Source organism: Peromyscus californicus, unplaced genomic scaffold (assembly GCF_007827085.1).
Source record: "Peromyscus californicus insignis strain IS unplaced genomic scaffold, ASM782708v3 Scaffold_4__1_contigs__length_199733344, whole genome shotgun sequence".
NCBI lineage: Eukaryota > Metazoa > Chordata > Mammalia > Rodentia > Cricetidae > Peromyscus > Peromyscus californicus.
In genome coordinates this window covers 166,573,698-166,585,819 of record NW_026294562.1, presented here as the reverse complement: position 1 = coordinate 166,585,819, position 12,122 = coordinate 166,573,698, and the positions used below count along the sequence as shown (strand labels likewise).

Below are 12,122 nucleotides of genomic sequence, written 5' to 3'. Positions count from 1 at the left end.
TGAACCTTCTGCCTCAGTCTCTGAAGTATCTGGCATTAGAGTCATGTGCCTCCCAGGCCTGGTTTCAGGGCCATCTTCTGTTGTCACACTGTGATACTCAGTGGGCAGAAGCTAGAGTCGGCCCAGGGTAAGGATAGTCACACCAGGAATTGTCCCAGCTCACTTGGCAGCAGGGCTGTTGATGAGAAACTAAACAGTATGCATAGCTCCTACATTCTCAGCGATCACAGGGTCTAGTAGGTAGAAACAAGTATTCTGGAACCACCTTCCAGTTCTCAAAAGCAGCTCCACATCAACCTAACACAGGCAATGAACTTTGGTAAATCCTGTCACCTTCCTGGGTTCTGCACGTCCCTTGGAAAAAGGGACAATTAGGGTCCCTTCCTCATAATCTTGTAAGCACAAATTGCTCAGAAGCTGGGTGTGGAGAGACACTGCAATCCCTGACCTTGGGGGCCGGAGGCAAGGCTCCTCTTGATAAGAATCCAGGGGCTGAACTGGCCCTGTGGCTCACACCTTAATCTCAGCACTTGGGAGGGAGAGGCAGGCGAGTGCCATGCCGGGTGAAGCTAATAGCACGGGCATCTCTCAAAACAAAACATAAATCCAGGGCTGGCTATGAAGCCCGGCACTGCTTGAAGATTCTCGGTGCTGTCAGGTCCGAGGAACTGAGGACTTTGGGCAAGTGTTTCGTGTCCAGACCAGTTACTCCTCAATCTTGGGGGCCCTTTGTGGGCAGAAGCATGTCTAAAGTATGCTTAGGTGTCCCTGCTTTTCTTAGACCAATGAGATGTGTTGTTGACTGACTCATTGATGGACCAAGGGCTTCCTAAGGGAAGACAGACAAGGGCTCAGAGACAGCCGGGCCAGGCAGGACCACAGGTTTATTGGGGGCTGCACACACGCACGCACACAGCATCACACAACAATGGCACAGTTACTCGGGACATCAAGATGGCCTCTGCCATCAAAGGAGGGCCCAGAGGCAGTGGGTTGCAGCCTCCTCCCATACGGCCTAGACCCTGCTGGGTCCTTCCTCTGGGGCAGCTGAGGAAGGGAGGGGGCTGCTGGGATGAGCCTCGGGCCTGGCAGGGGGTGAGCAGGCAGGTTGGTCCAGCAGGCCGGGCTGGGCGGAGGCCACCTCACTCCAGGGACTGCAGCATCAGCAGCTGCTTCAGCACCTTCGTCTGGCTGGTCTCTCGGATTTCACCTGCCAGGAACATCTCATCTACCACTGTGTAAACCTGGGCAAGGAAGGGAGGCCGGGAAAGCTCGAGTGAGGGAAGGAAGGGCTTGGTGCTGCAGTAGCCAGCCCTTGGGAGCCAAGCAGTTAGACCCTGAGCAGGGAAACAGTATCAGGGGGCCAGGCAGATCTCTGGTGGCTCCAGCCACACCCCCCATGGCTGCCTCTTGCCCACTTCCCCAAGAGCCTACCTTGTAGAAGTTGAACACCAGGTCCAATTCACAGACATTGTGGAAATATTCATTTAACACCTGAGAGAGGAAGATGAAGGCCAGGGATGAGAGACAGGCACAACGGGCTGGTGAGATGGCTAACCTGCTGGGTAATAGTGCTTGCTGCGCAAACCTGAGTTCAAATCCTATATCCCACGGTAGGAGGAGAGAACCAACTCCCAAAGCTGTCCTCTGACTTCCATGTGTGAGCCGTGGCACATGTGTGCCCGCACACACATACCACAGACATTATACACACATGATAATAATAAATAAAGTATGAAATAAGATGGGCAGGGAGGCCTGAGGATGTAGCCCAGGGTTTGTCTGCATTCATGAAGCCCTGGGTTCTATCTCCAACATCACATAAACCCACTTGGAGGACCACATCTGTAATCCTAGCACGTGGGAGGTAGAGGCAGGAGACCAGGAATTAAAAGTCACCCCTAGCTATCCCCAGTGTGAGCCAGCCAGGGCTGTATGAGACAAAAGAGGGTGTGTGCACTGGGAGAGACGGCTCAGTGGTTAAGAGCACAGGCTGCTTTTTTAGAGGACTCAAGTTTGGTTCCCAGTACCCCCGCTCACAAAGGCCGGTAACGCCAACACCAGGGGTCCAGTGCCATCTGGGTCCTCAGGCACCGGCATATACGTCACACTTGTACAAACACACACACACACACACACACACACACACACACACACACACACACACAAACAAAACCAAACCACAGTGGATGGAGGAAGAGGCAGCTGTGTTGCCTGTCATCAAGCTGGGGAAACTAGATCATCCGGGGCATCCTGAGCTACATAACAAGACGCCACCCCACACAAAACAGACCAGTCATCAAAGAGACCAGACGGACACAGTGACAGAGCAGACAGCAGAAGAGGCCGGCACGAGGGCTCAGCTGGTGAAGGCGCCTGCCGCCAAGCCTGGAGCAGGCTGAAGCACTGACTCTCACGTGTCCTCTCTGACCTCTGCACACACGCCACTGTGCAGGCACACTCACTCACACCATGACTCAGGTCGGACGCAGAGCTGCTGGCGGATGGGCAGAGAGAGAGGTGGCTGGAGTAGATGAGAGGTGAGGAGGGGGAGGTAGACTGGAAGGACAGACCATGCACACAGAGGGAGGCTGAGGAGGGGCCAGTGGCCGCCCCAGCACCCCGGGGCCTCCTGGCCGGCATGTGACTCACTTCCACGAAGTTATGGATGGCCTCGAGATAGGCCAGATTGTTGTCGTTGACGTCCACGCAGATGCAGAAGTAGAGGCCAGCGTAGCGTCGGTAGATGATCTTGAAGTTCCGGAACTGTGGGTAGAAAGGAGTCAGGACTGAGTCTGGCAGAGGGGGCCAGATGCCAGCTGTTCCACTGTGTGTGCGACCCAGGCACCCCTGTTCCTGGCTGGGGGAGGGGCAGCAGTGACGGAGCCAGCTTTAGCTCACGGTCCAGCAGAGGGTCACTCACCCAGGCAGTGGGACGGAAATCCTCAGGGTTGGCAGGATTGGGTTTGGGGGTTCAGGGTGGGGCTCTAATCCCGTTCATCCTGGGAGTCAGAGAGGCTTCCTGACAGAGGGAACTGTGAGCTGAGGGCTGGAAGACAGGCAGGGGAGTTCCAGGCACAGGGCACAGACTGTGAAGGATCCAGGGATCCCAGCACTGCGGGTGAGGTGGGGTAGGGGGTGAGGCAGGAGGATCACAAGTTTAAAGAAAGTCTGGGCTGTGTAGTGGGCCCTATCTCAATACAAAGCAGAAATGAAGTTCCAGATTTTTTTTTTTAAAGACAGGATCTATCATGTAGCCCAGGCTGAACCTGAACTGGCTATGTAGCTGAGGTGGCCTTGAACTCCTGATCCTCCTGCCTCCACTTCCCAAGTTCTGGAATTACTGAAGTGCAGCACTACACCTGGCCCAAAGTTGCAGATTTTGAACTGTGTAGTGGACTGTGTGTAGTGAACTGTGTGTAGCGAACTGTGTGTAGCATGCATCCCTTAAGTCCTAGCTACTCAGGAGGTGGAAAGGAAGGAGGATCCCTTCAGTCAGGCTTCAGATCAGCCTGGGCAACACAGACAGACAAACACACAAGTTCCTTATTTGGGGCCATTTTGGATTTTAGAGTTCGGGTAACAGAAGCTCAATCGACATATTGTAAATATTAGAACAATGCTCCAGGACTCGCAGACTAGACACCGTGCTAGGGGTGGACTTAATTCTGTGTACTAATGAACACATATACTAAATGAAGAGATGGACAAGGGCTGGGGGTGTGGCTCAGTGGTAGAGCCCCTGCCTAGCGTGCAGGAGGCCCTGGGTTCTGGCCTCAGCACAGTGAAAATACAAAAGGAGCAGTGCACTGCTGACAGACACACGGATGTGTGCACTGGTGTGGCTGGTTTAGGCAAACCCTGGTTCTCTTGGATGTGTGTGGAGAACCACCTGGTGGTAACTGTGGGGAACTACACATTTTGTGGGTCCTGGAATTTTTACTCTTCAGCTCAACTCATCCTTTTTATTATTTATTTATTATTTTTTGAGACACAGTTTCTCTATATAACTCGGGCTATATCTTTATATACAGACAATACTAGCTTCAACATTTTCCTGATCTTTCCACCTCAGCTTCCCAAGTGTGGGGAAAACCGTCACCTCGGAGGCAAAGACAGGAGAATTGTCAGGGTTGGAGGTAGCCAGGACTACAGTGAGACTATGTCTGAAGGAAAAAAGGTGTTGGGAACAGCTCATCCATAAAGGGCTCACTATGCAATAAGAAAGGAGTGGTGGTACATGCTTTACTCCCAGTGCTGGTGAGGTTGAGACAGGTGCGATTAGACTAAGCAGTAAGCCCCAGGCCTCAGTGAGATCCTATCTCAAGACACAAGGTAGACAGCTCCTGAGGAATGACACTCAAGGCTGACCTCTGGCCTCCACACCCTGCCCTGCCACAAACATGAACACACACAAGAATTCAGCGCCTGGGTCACAGGCATGCAGCTCACGGCCGGGGTCACAGGCATGCAGCTCAGGGCCGGGGTCACAGGGCTGGGGTCACAGGCATGCAGCGCAGTGTTGGGGTCACAGGGCTGGGGTCACAGGCATGCAGCTCAGGGCTGGGGTCACAGGGCTGGGGTCACAGGCATGCAGCTCAGGGCTGGGGTCACAGGCATGCAGCTCAGGGCTGGGGTCACAGGCATGCAGCTCAGGGCTGGGGTCACAGGCATACACATTTTTGGGGGGTCAGGGAAGGACACAGTGTCTATGTAGCCTATCTTGGATTTAAACTCACTATGTAGCTGAGGATGACTTCAATCTCCTTAACCTCTGCCTCTGCTTCTCAAGTGCTAGAGTTACAGGCAGATGTTACCACGCCCAGCACTTTTAGGCCAACACTTTACCAACTGAGCTATATCCTCAGCCTGCCATGAAACATTTTTTTTTGAGACAGGGTTTCAATGTGTAGCTCTGGCTGGCCAAGAACTCTCTATGTGGACCAGGCTGGCCTTGAACTCACAGAGGTCTGCCTGCTCCTGCCTCCTCAGTGCTGGCATTAACGGTGTGAGCCACCAGGCCTAGTATCCACCAAGGCTCTTAAATTAATTGGCCATGTAGTGTCACATACTCATCTCAGGAATTAGGATGTGGGTGACCTCAATGCAGCTGCTCAATGGTAGTCCCAGGGACACCACGGGACACGCTCAGCTTCTCTAACAGGTTCCAAGTGCAATGGGCTCCTGAGCTGTCCCTAGACGGTGAAGACTTGGAATGAGATGGAGTGGCACTTGGTGTGTGCTTCCTCACTGTCCCAGTGGGTCCCTGAGTCCGGAGATCTCCAACACGCCGGCACTGTATTTCTGTTCCCTTCCCCAGCCTCTCCCTTACTGGTGACTGCCACTCCCTCCCAACACCTCCCTCCTGCTCTGCACCCCCAACCTACTCTTTTTTGGGGGCTTGTATCTTGGAAGAACAAGGCTGTCCAGCCAGGAGCTCAAAGAGAGCCACCTCTCCCTGCTGTGACGCTGGCTCATCACCGGCATCCTTCTGCAGTATCCCACTGCTCCCACATCGAGGGGTACCACATCGAGGGGCTCCTGCCTCTGCTCTTGCTCCCTGAGGGGGACTCTAACCAGGTGCGCTGGTACAGGCCTGCAATCCCAGCACCAAGGAGACTGAGGCTGGAGGACTGCTTCAAGTTCAAAGCAAGCCTGGACCACACAGTGAGTTTCAGGCTAGCCTGCACTACAGAGTGAGACCCTGTCTCAAAAAGCAAAAGCAAGGTAATCCAAACATTTGGGAGGTAGAGGCAGGAGAATTAGAAATTCAAGGCCATTCTCAGCTAGACAGTGAGTTTGAGGCAGGCTGGAGGCACGTGAGACCCTGTTTTAAAAAACAAACAAGCTGGGTGGTGGTGGCGCACACCTTTAATCCCAGCACTCGGGAGGCAGAGGCAGGCAGATTTCTGAGGCTAGCCTCATCTACAGAACGAGTTCTAGAACAGGTTCCAAAGCTACACAGAGAAACTCTGTCTTGAAAAACCAAAACCAATCAACCAAACAAACAGAAAAACAACAGAAAGTCATAGCTAAAACTAAAATATGGCCAGCAGGTAAAGGCGCTTCGAAAGCCTGGCTCCTCAGTCCGTAAGGCGGAAGGAGAAAATGACTTCACAAGTTGTCTTCTGACCTCCAAACACATATACTCCATGGCACTCATGCTCTCTCCTACAATAATAAATAAACAATACCCAAACCTACGGGAGATCCTGGAAGCTTGTGCCAACCCATGTCCCGAGTGGGTTGAAACCCTTGTCGAAACCCTTCTGTGGCTCGGGATCTCAGCCACACTGATTCTCTCTGTCAGCTCATCCTGGAACTCTCCACCTGTGCTTCTGCCTCAGGGCCTTCACACTGGCCACTCCCCCGAGGCTTGGAATGTTCGTTGCTCTGAAAACATCTCCTTCTACTCCCTCCGCCCTTTCTATCTTGGCTGAAAAGTCACCTGAACGAAGTTTGTGGGTGTTGAGGATCCAAATTCAACTCCTCGTGCTGTGTAACAAGCACCTTACTCACTGAGCCATATTCCCAACCCCTGAAAAAGAAAAGGAGCTAAAGACATGCGGAGTGGTGAATGGAGGAGAGGAGGTTATGGGCTGTGCTGCTACTGGAGGCAGGAGGAGGCAGAGGGGCCAGGGGGGTAGGAAAGAGGAATGGGAAGGGTGTCAGTCACCTCCACAAAGTTGGTGTGCTTGGCATCCCTGACAGTGACCACGGCGTGTACCTCCTCGATCAGCTTTTGTTTCTCATCATCATCAAACTGCATGTACCACTTGGCCAGGCGTGTCTTGCCCGCCCGGTTCTGGATGAGGATGAAGCGGATCTAGAGCAAGGAGGGGAGGAAGTGAGAGAGGCAGGGCCACGGCCCAGGGTGGGTCCCACCAGACACCTATAGGAAAGATGGCGGGGTCTCCCCACAGCCAGCTTTCTATGGCTGCCTCCCTGGGCCCTGCTGGGCCAGGAGGGACATGGGCTTGATCCAGACCCCTGCAACCCTTCTTCCACTGAGCATCTGACCAAGTCTCAGGCTTCAGTTCATCTTACATGCATCTCGGAAGCTACTTCCTCACCCTCAAATCACACTTCCCAAGATGCCTCATCTTATCAGAGATGGGGGTGGTTTACAGTGCTGGGGAAGCGCCCAAGCCTTGTGCAAGCCAGGCAGGGGCTCTACCGCTGAGCCACACCCCCAGCCCCTCACTGGGGAATTCTAGGCAGGGGCTCTACCACTGAGCCACACCCCAGTCCCTCACTGGGGGATTCTAGGCAGGGACTCTACCACTGAGCCACACCCCAGCCCCTCACTGGGGGATTCTAGCAAGTGCTCTATCACTGAGTCATGCCCCCAGCAGGGGATGATAGGCACCACCACCGAGCTACAAGTTATTAATGAAGCTCAATGATGGCTAAATAGGTACTTAATAAATGCTTGTATTAAGACTTCTTGTGTCTGGGGATCGGAGAAATGGCTTAGTGGTTGAGAACACTGGCTGCTCCTCCAGAGGTCCTGAATTCAATTCCTCGGCAACCACATGGTGGCTCACAACCATCTACAATGGGATCTGATGCCCTCTTCTGTCATTCAGGCATACATGCAAATAGAGCACTTCTATGCATAAATAAATAAATTTTGAAAAAAGACTTCTTGTGTCTGAGTTCCTACTACATATGCCTTTTTTTTTTTTGAGACAGGTCTTGCATAGCCCAGGCTAGCCTCAAACTTACTATACAGTCAAGCAGACCTTGAACTCTCGCTCCTCTTACCTCCACTTCGCCACTTCCCAAGCACTGGGATTACAGGTGTGCACAGAGCTCAGCTGTTTTTTGTTATCTGTGTTCGTATGTCTGCTTGAGTGCAGGTGCCCACAGAGACCAGAAGCATCAGAACCTTTGGAGCTGGAGTTATAGGTAGCTGTGAGCCACCTGACCTGGGTGCTGGGAACCAAACTCGGATCCTCGGCAGGAGCAGTAGGTGCTCTTAGCCATTGGGCCATCTTTCCAGCCCTTGCTTTTCTGTTTCTGGTTTTTTTTTTTTAAGATAGGGTCCCCTGTGCAGCCTAGGTTGACTTGGGACTTGGGGCAGCCCTCCAGTCTTAGCCTCTCAAAGCTCAGAGATTACCCGTGTGGGCCCGCATGACCGCTTGCTCACCTATTTGCATGTATATATGCCAGAGGATATGGTCAAGGTTGTTCTCCACCTTGGACTAGAGAAACACTGTGCGAGTCTCTAGGTGTGCTTTCCTTGTCTTTCAGCTGCATACCTAGAGTCATCCACCGAACCTGTAGCTCTCCCACTTGGCTGGCCATAGCCCCAGGGTCCTTCTGACTCTGCCTTCCTGGTCCTGGGACTGCGGCTGGACTACCACACTCAGCTTAGGATCACAATTTACTCCGTGTGCTTGGGCGGCAAATGCTCGCTCTATCCACCAAGCCATTTCTCCAGCCTACGTACTAAACATAATTCCACACACCAGCTGGCTTTACTGGTGCTGGATGGAATCCCAACACCCTGGAGGCAGAGGCAGGAGAAAAAGTGTAAGTTTGAGTGAGGCAAGAATGGTCTACATACTGAGTTCCAGACCAGCCAAGGCTACATAACAAGACCTGGTCTCAAAAAACAAAACAAAACAAAACAAAATCAGATACCAGCAACTCCACCCCTTCAAATGCTCTAAGGATAATTTAGGATAATCCCTTAGTCCCTTCACAGATGTACAACTATTACCACTTTCCCGCCTCTCATTTTGCCAAGAGTGGCCTGGAACTCACCGTTTACGTACAATAACTGCTCGGGGGTCCTCAGCGTACTGTGAGCAGTAAACTCTGTATGACATCCACCCATGGCTCAAACCACACACACACTCTGTGTTAGCCTACCTATTTTCTGTCTGGCTCAGAAGATGGTTACTAAGGTCCCAGAATGCTAGGTCACCAGTCACAGGGCAATTCTGAAAGGTGAGTAAGTCAGGTTGGACTTGGTGGCACAGGCCTGTCATCCCAGCTTTTTTGGGAGGCTGAGGCAAGAGGATCACAAGTTCAAGTCCTGCCTAGGCCACTTGGTGAGACCCTGTCTGAAAACAAAGAGGATGGACTGCAGTGATAGAGTGCTTGCTTAGCATGTTCAAGGCCTGGGGCTCGATCCCCAGTACCAAGGAAATCAAGACAACAACCAGGGGAGTTGAAGCCACAAGTGCTTAGCACCGTGCCCAGTACCCACTGAGTCTTCAGTAAAATTAGCATTCAATCGCATAGTAAGAGCACACACTCCCGAGCCAGGAAGCAGCCTAGTACTATCAGGCGGTGGCTGTATGCTCATGGGCAGACCACTTACCCTCTGTGGACCTCAGCTTCCCCTTCTGTGTAATGGGCATAATGGGATTCCCCCACTCATTAGACTAATGAACAGCGTAACACCTATGAGAGGTGCAGCACATGGCTACCGTGTACTACGCATCATAAAACCCCAACCTCTTACTAGCATTATAAAGCGTGTGGTCATTTCACTTTCAGGAACTCATGTGCAAGCCAGATAGTGATGTACATCTGTAATCACAGCTACTGTGAAGACTAAGTCAGGGAAGTTGGGAGTTCAAGGGCAGCCTCGGCTACATGTAACACCTTGTCTCAAAATGAAAAATAAAAAAGGGGAGGAGAGCTGAGAGATGGCTCAGAGGTTAAGAGCACTGGCTGCTCTTCCAGAGGTCCCGAGTTCAATTCCCAGCAACCACAGGGTGGCTCACAACCATCTGTAATGAGAGCTGGCGTCCACTTCTGGTGTGCAGGCAGACATAATAAATAAATCTTTAAAAAAGAAAAGAAGGGAGCCAGTGAGATGGTTCAGTAGGTACAGGTCTACAAGCCTGAAGACCTGTGTGCGATCCCTAAGACCCACGTGGTAAAAGGAAAGAACTGCCTCCTGCAGGTTGCTTCTGACCTCCACACCCATGATGTAAAGTAAATAGAGTACAAGAACGGGCTGAAGTGTAGCTCAGTGGCAGGGTACTTGACTACCATGCACAAGGCCCTGGGTTTCATCCTCAACTGAAAAAAAGGAGAGAGAATGAGCAGAGGGAGGAACAGAAACTAAGGAAGGAGGGAGAGAGAAACCACAAGGGTGTAGACTTAGCTGAGGGCAAAGTATTTATGCAGCATGCCCAAGACCCTAGTTTCAATCCTCAGCACTGAAGAAAAAAACTTTAAAAAAAAAAAAAGAAGAGAAAAGAAAATCATGTTTCAAAGTTTCCCTGCTGGGAAGCCTGGCTTTGAGCCCTGTCTATCCTAGACAGGCATGCTCCTGCCCATTTTACAGATGATAAAGCTAAGGCCCAGAGAAAGCAGATATCACAACCAGAAAGCAGAGCTAGCCGCTCAAAGTTTTTACCCTGAGCCCTGGATTCTTTACGGGTTTTCATTGTCTTCCCCAAGCCTTATTCTTCACTCAATCTATCCACTTTACCCAACCTAAGCAGAGAAACGGGAACAGGATGTTACACGCTCCTTCTAAGAACTCCTTCTGCTGAGCCAGGGAAACCCAGTTCTGGGCAGCCCAGAGGAAAGGGGTGGGCGCGCACAACAGGCAGGCTAAGGCAGAGCCAGGTCCAGGCGCATATGGGAAGAGGAGCTGGAAGGCAGGGCCGAGGTGAGCCCTGTGTCCTTACCCTCCACGTGAGAATCATTCCACCCCTGGGAACACATCTGAGAAGCCCCTTGTCCCTGTATCCCTCCCCCTCAGGGAGCCTCCCAACCACCTCCCCGGACGTTCCGTTGTAACCTCCATCTCCTCCCCTTTGGCCCCTCTCCATGAAGCTTCTTCCAGCCTTCATTACAAGCATCCCTTCTCCCTTTCCTTGTTACAAAGATCATTGCGCCTCCAAGTCCCCTACTCCTTGGGCGAAGACTCATCTCCTGTTCTGACATCCCCCTGTACCATTTATCTTCTTTCCCACGTCCCCGTCAAAAGGATTCTGAGTTCCAAAAGCCCCATCTTGGAGGTGGAAGTTCCCCCTAAATCCAGTGCTCAGTCCCTGCTCCCAAAGTTCTCCCCTACCTCAAATGTCAAGTCTCCAAGCCTATTTTGCACCCACCCAGACCTCTCCTCTATGGAAAGTTCTGTTCAGCTGCTCCCCATTCTCTTCTAGAATCCACTCTCAACTTCCAGAGTCCTCTCTCCTTTTGCAGCAACCTAACCCTAAATCCTACGGGGGCCGACTTCCGGTCTCCAGGGTCCTCTTCCTCCCTTGAGAGAGTCTCTCCCCCTGGCCATATCCAACTTGTCCCAACACTTAGGCTCCCTAAAGCCAGCTCCTCCCTTCCCATAAGGAAGCCTCCCTACCCACTCTGTAGAGTCTCTAGTTCTTCTCCATTATCTCCTCCTCATCTCCAATGTCTTCTCCCGCCTCTGTGGTTTCAAAATCTCCCCCAAATGTCTCCCACCAGGGCAGTCCCTCCCCTGGAGTCTCCTTCCCCTCCACATCCTCTTGCTTGGGACCCCAAGTACACCCCGCAGTGCAGCATCGAGGCCCTGATCTCCCTTTGCGACCCCAATCCCGGGAGCCTGCGCCCGGCCCGGACCATCCACGGCAGGAGGAAGCCTTGTCAGCTCCGAATCGAAACTCCGCTGTCCGTGCGTGGACCCTCCCTCTTGCCCGTCCCCGGTACGACGCTCCCCTCGTTACCATGGCGACCCCTGTCCGGACCCCAGAGGCCCGGGTCCCGCGGCAACTGGGCGGCTCCGGCTCGGCCTGCAGTTGTGGGGCCCAGGGCTATCGCTGACTTCCGGCAGGAGAACCCGCCTTCCTCCTCATGCACGGCCCTCTGGGAGTTGTAGTTTAAACGCATGCGTTGGCGAGTAAGGGTCGCCCCGGTCGGGACGCCTTCCCAACATGCTCTGCGGTTGCCCTTTTCCTATCCAGAAAGCGAGCCTCCAAATGCATGCTGGACTTTGTGAAGGAAGGTCGCTGTATAACGACAATTCCCATAGGCTAAAAGTGGGCGAAATGAGAGATGCATTTCGGGAAATGTGGTTCTAGTGCTACCCCCCCCCCATTCCAAAGCTCCCTCCCGAGGGCATGCTGGGAAGAGTAGTTTTTCTTTTGAGTTTTTTTTTTTAATTTTACAAT

At 52.5% G+C, this 12,122-nt stretch overlaps 1 protein-coding gene across 1 annotated transcript; it reads right to left on the bottom strand.

Annotated features, from left to right (window-relative positions):
- Positions 1-864: 864 nt before the first annotated feature.
- Positions 865-11,814, bottom strand: Ap2s1 (adaptor related protein complex 2 subunit sigma 1). The gene is made up of 5 exons (XM_052713178.1): positions 11,679-11,814; positions 6,677-6,826; positions 2,653-2,766; positions 1,435-1,494; positions 865-1,244 (listed from the first exon to the last, which is right to left on the bottom strand). The coding sequence occupies exons 1-5, from the start codon at positions 11,679-11,681 to the stop codon at positions 1,143-1,145; spliced, it is 429 nt and encodes a 142-aa protein (XP_052569138.1). The 5' UTR covers positions 11,682-11,814; the 3' UTR covers positions 865-1,142.
- Positions 11,815-12,122: the final 308 nt, after the last annotated feature.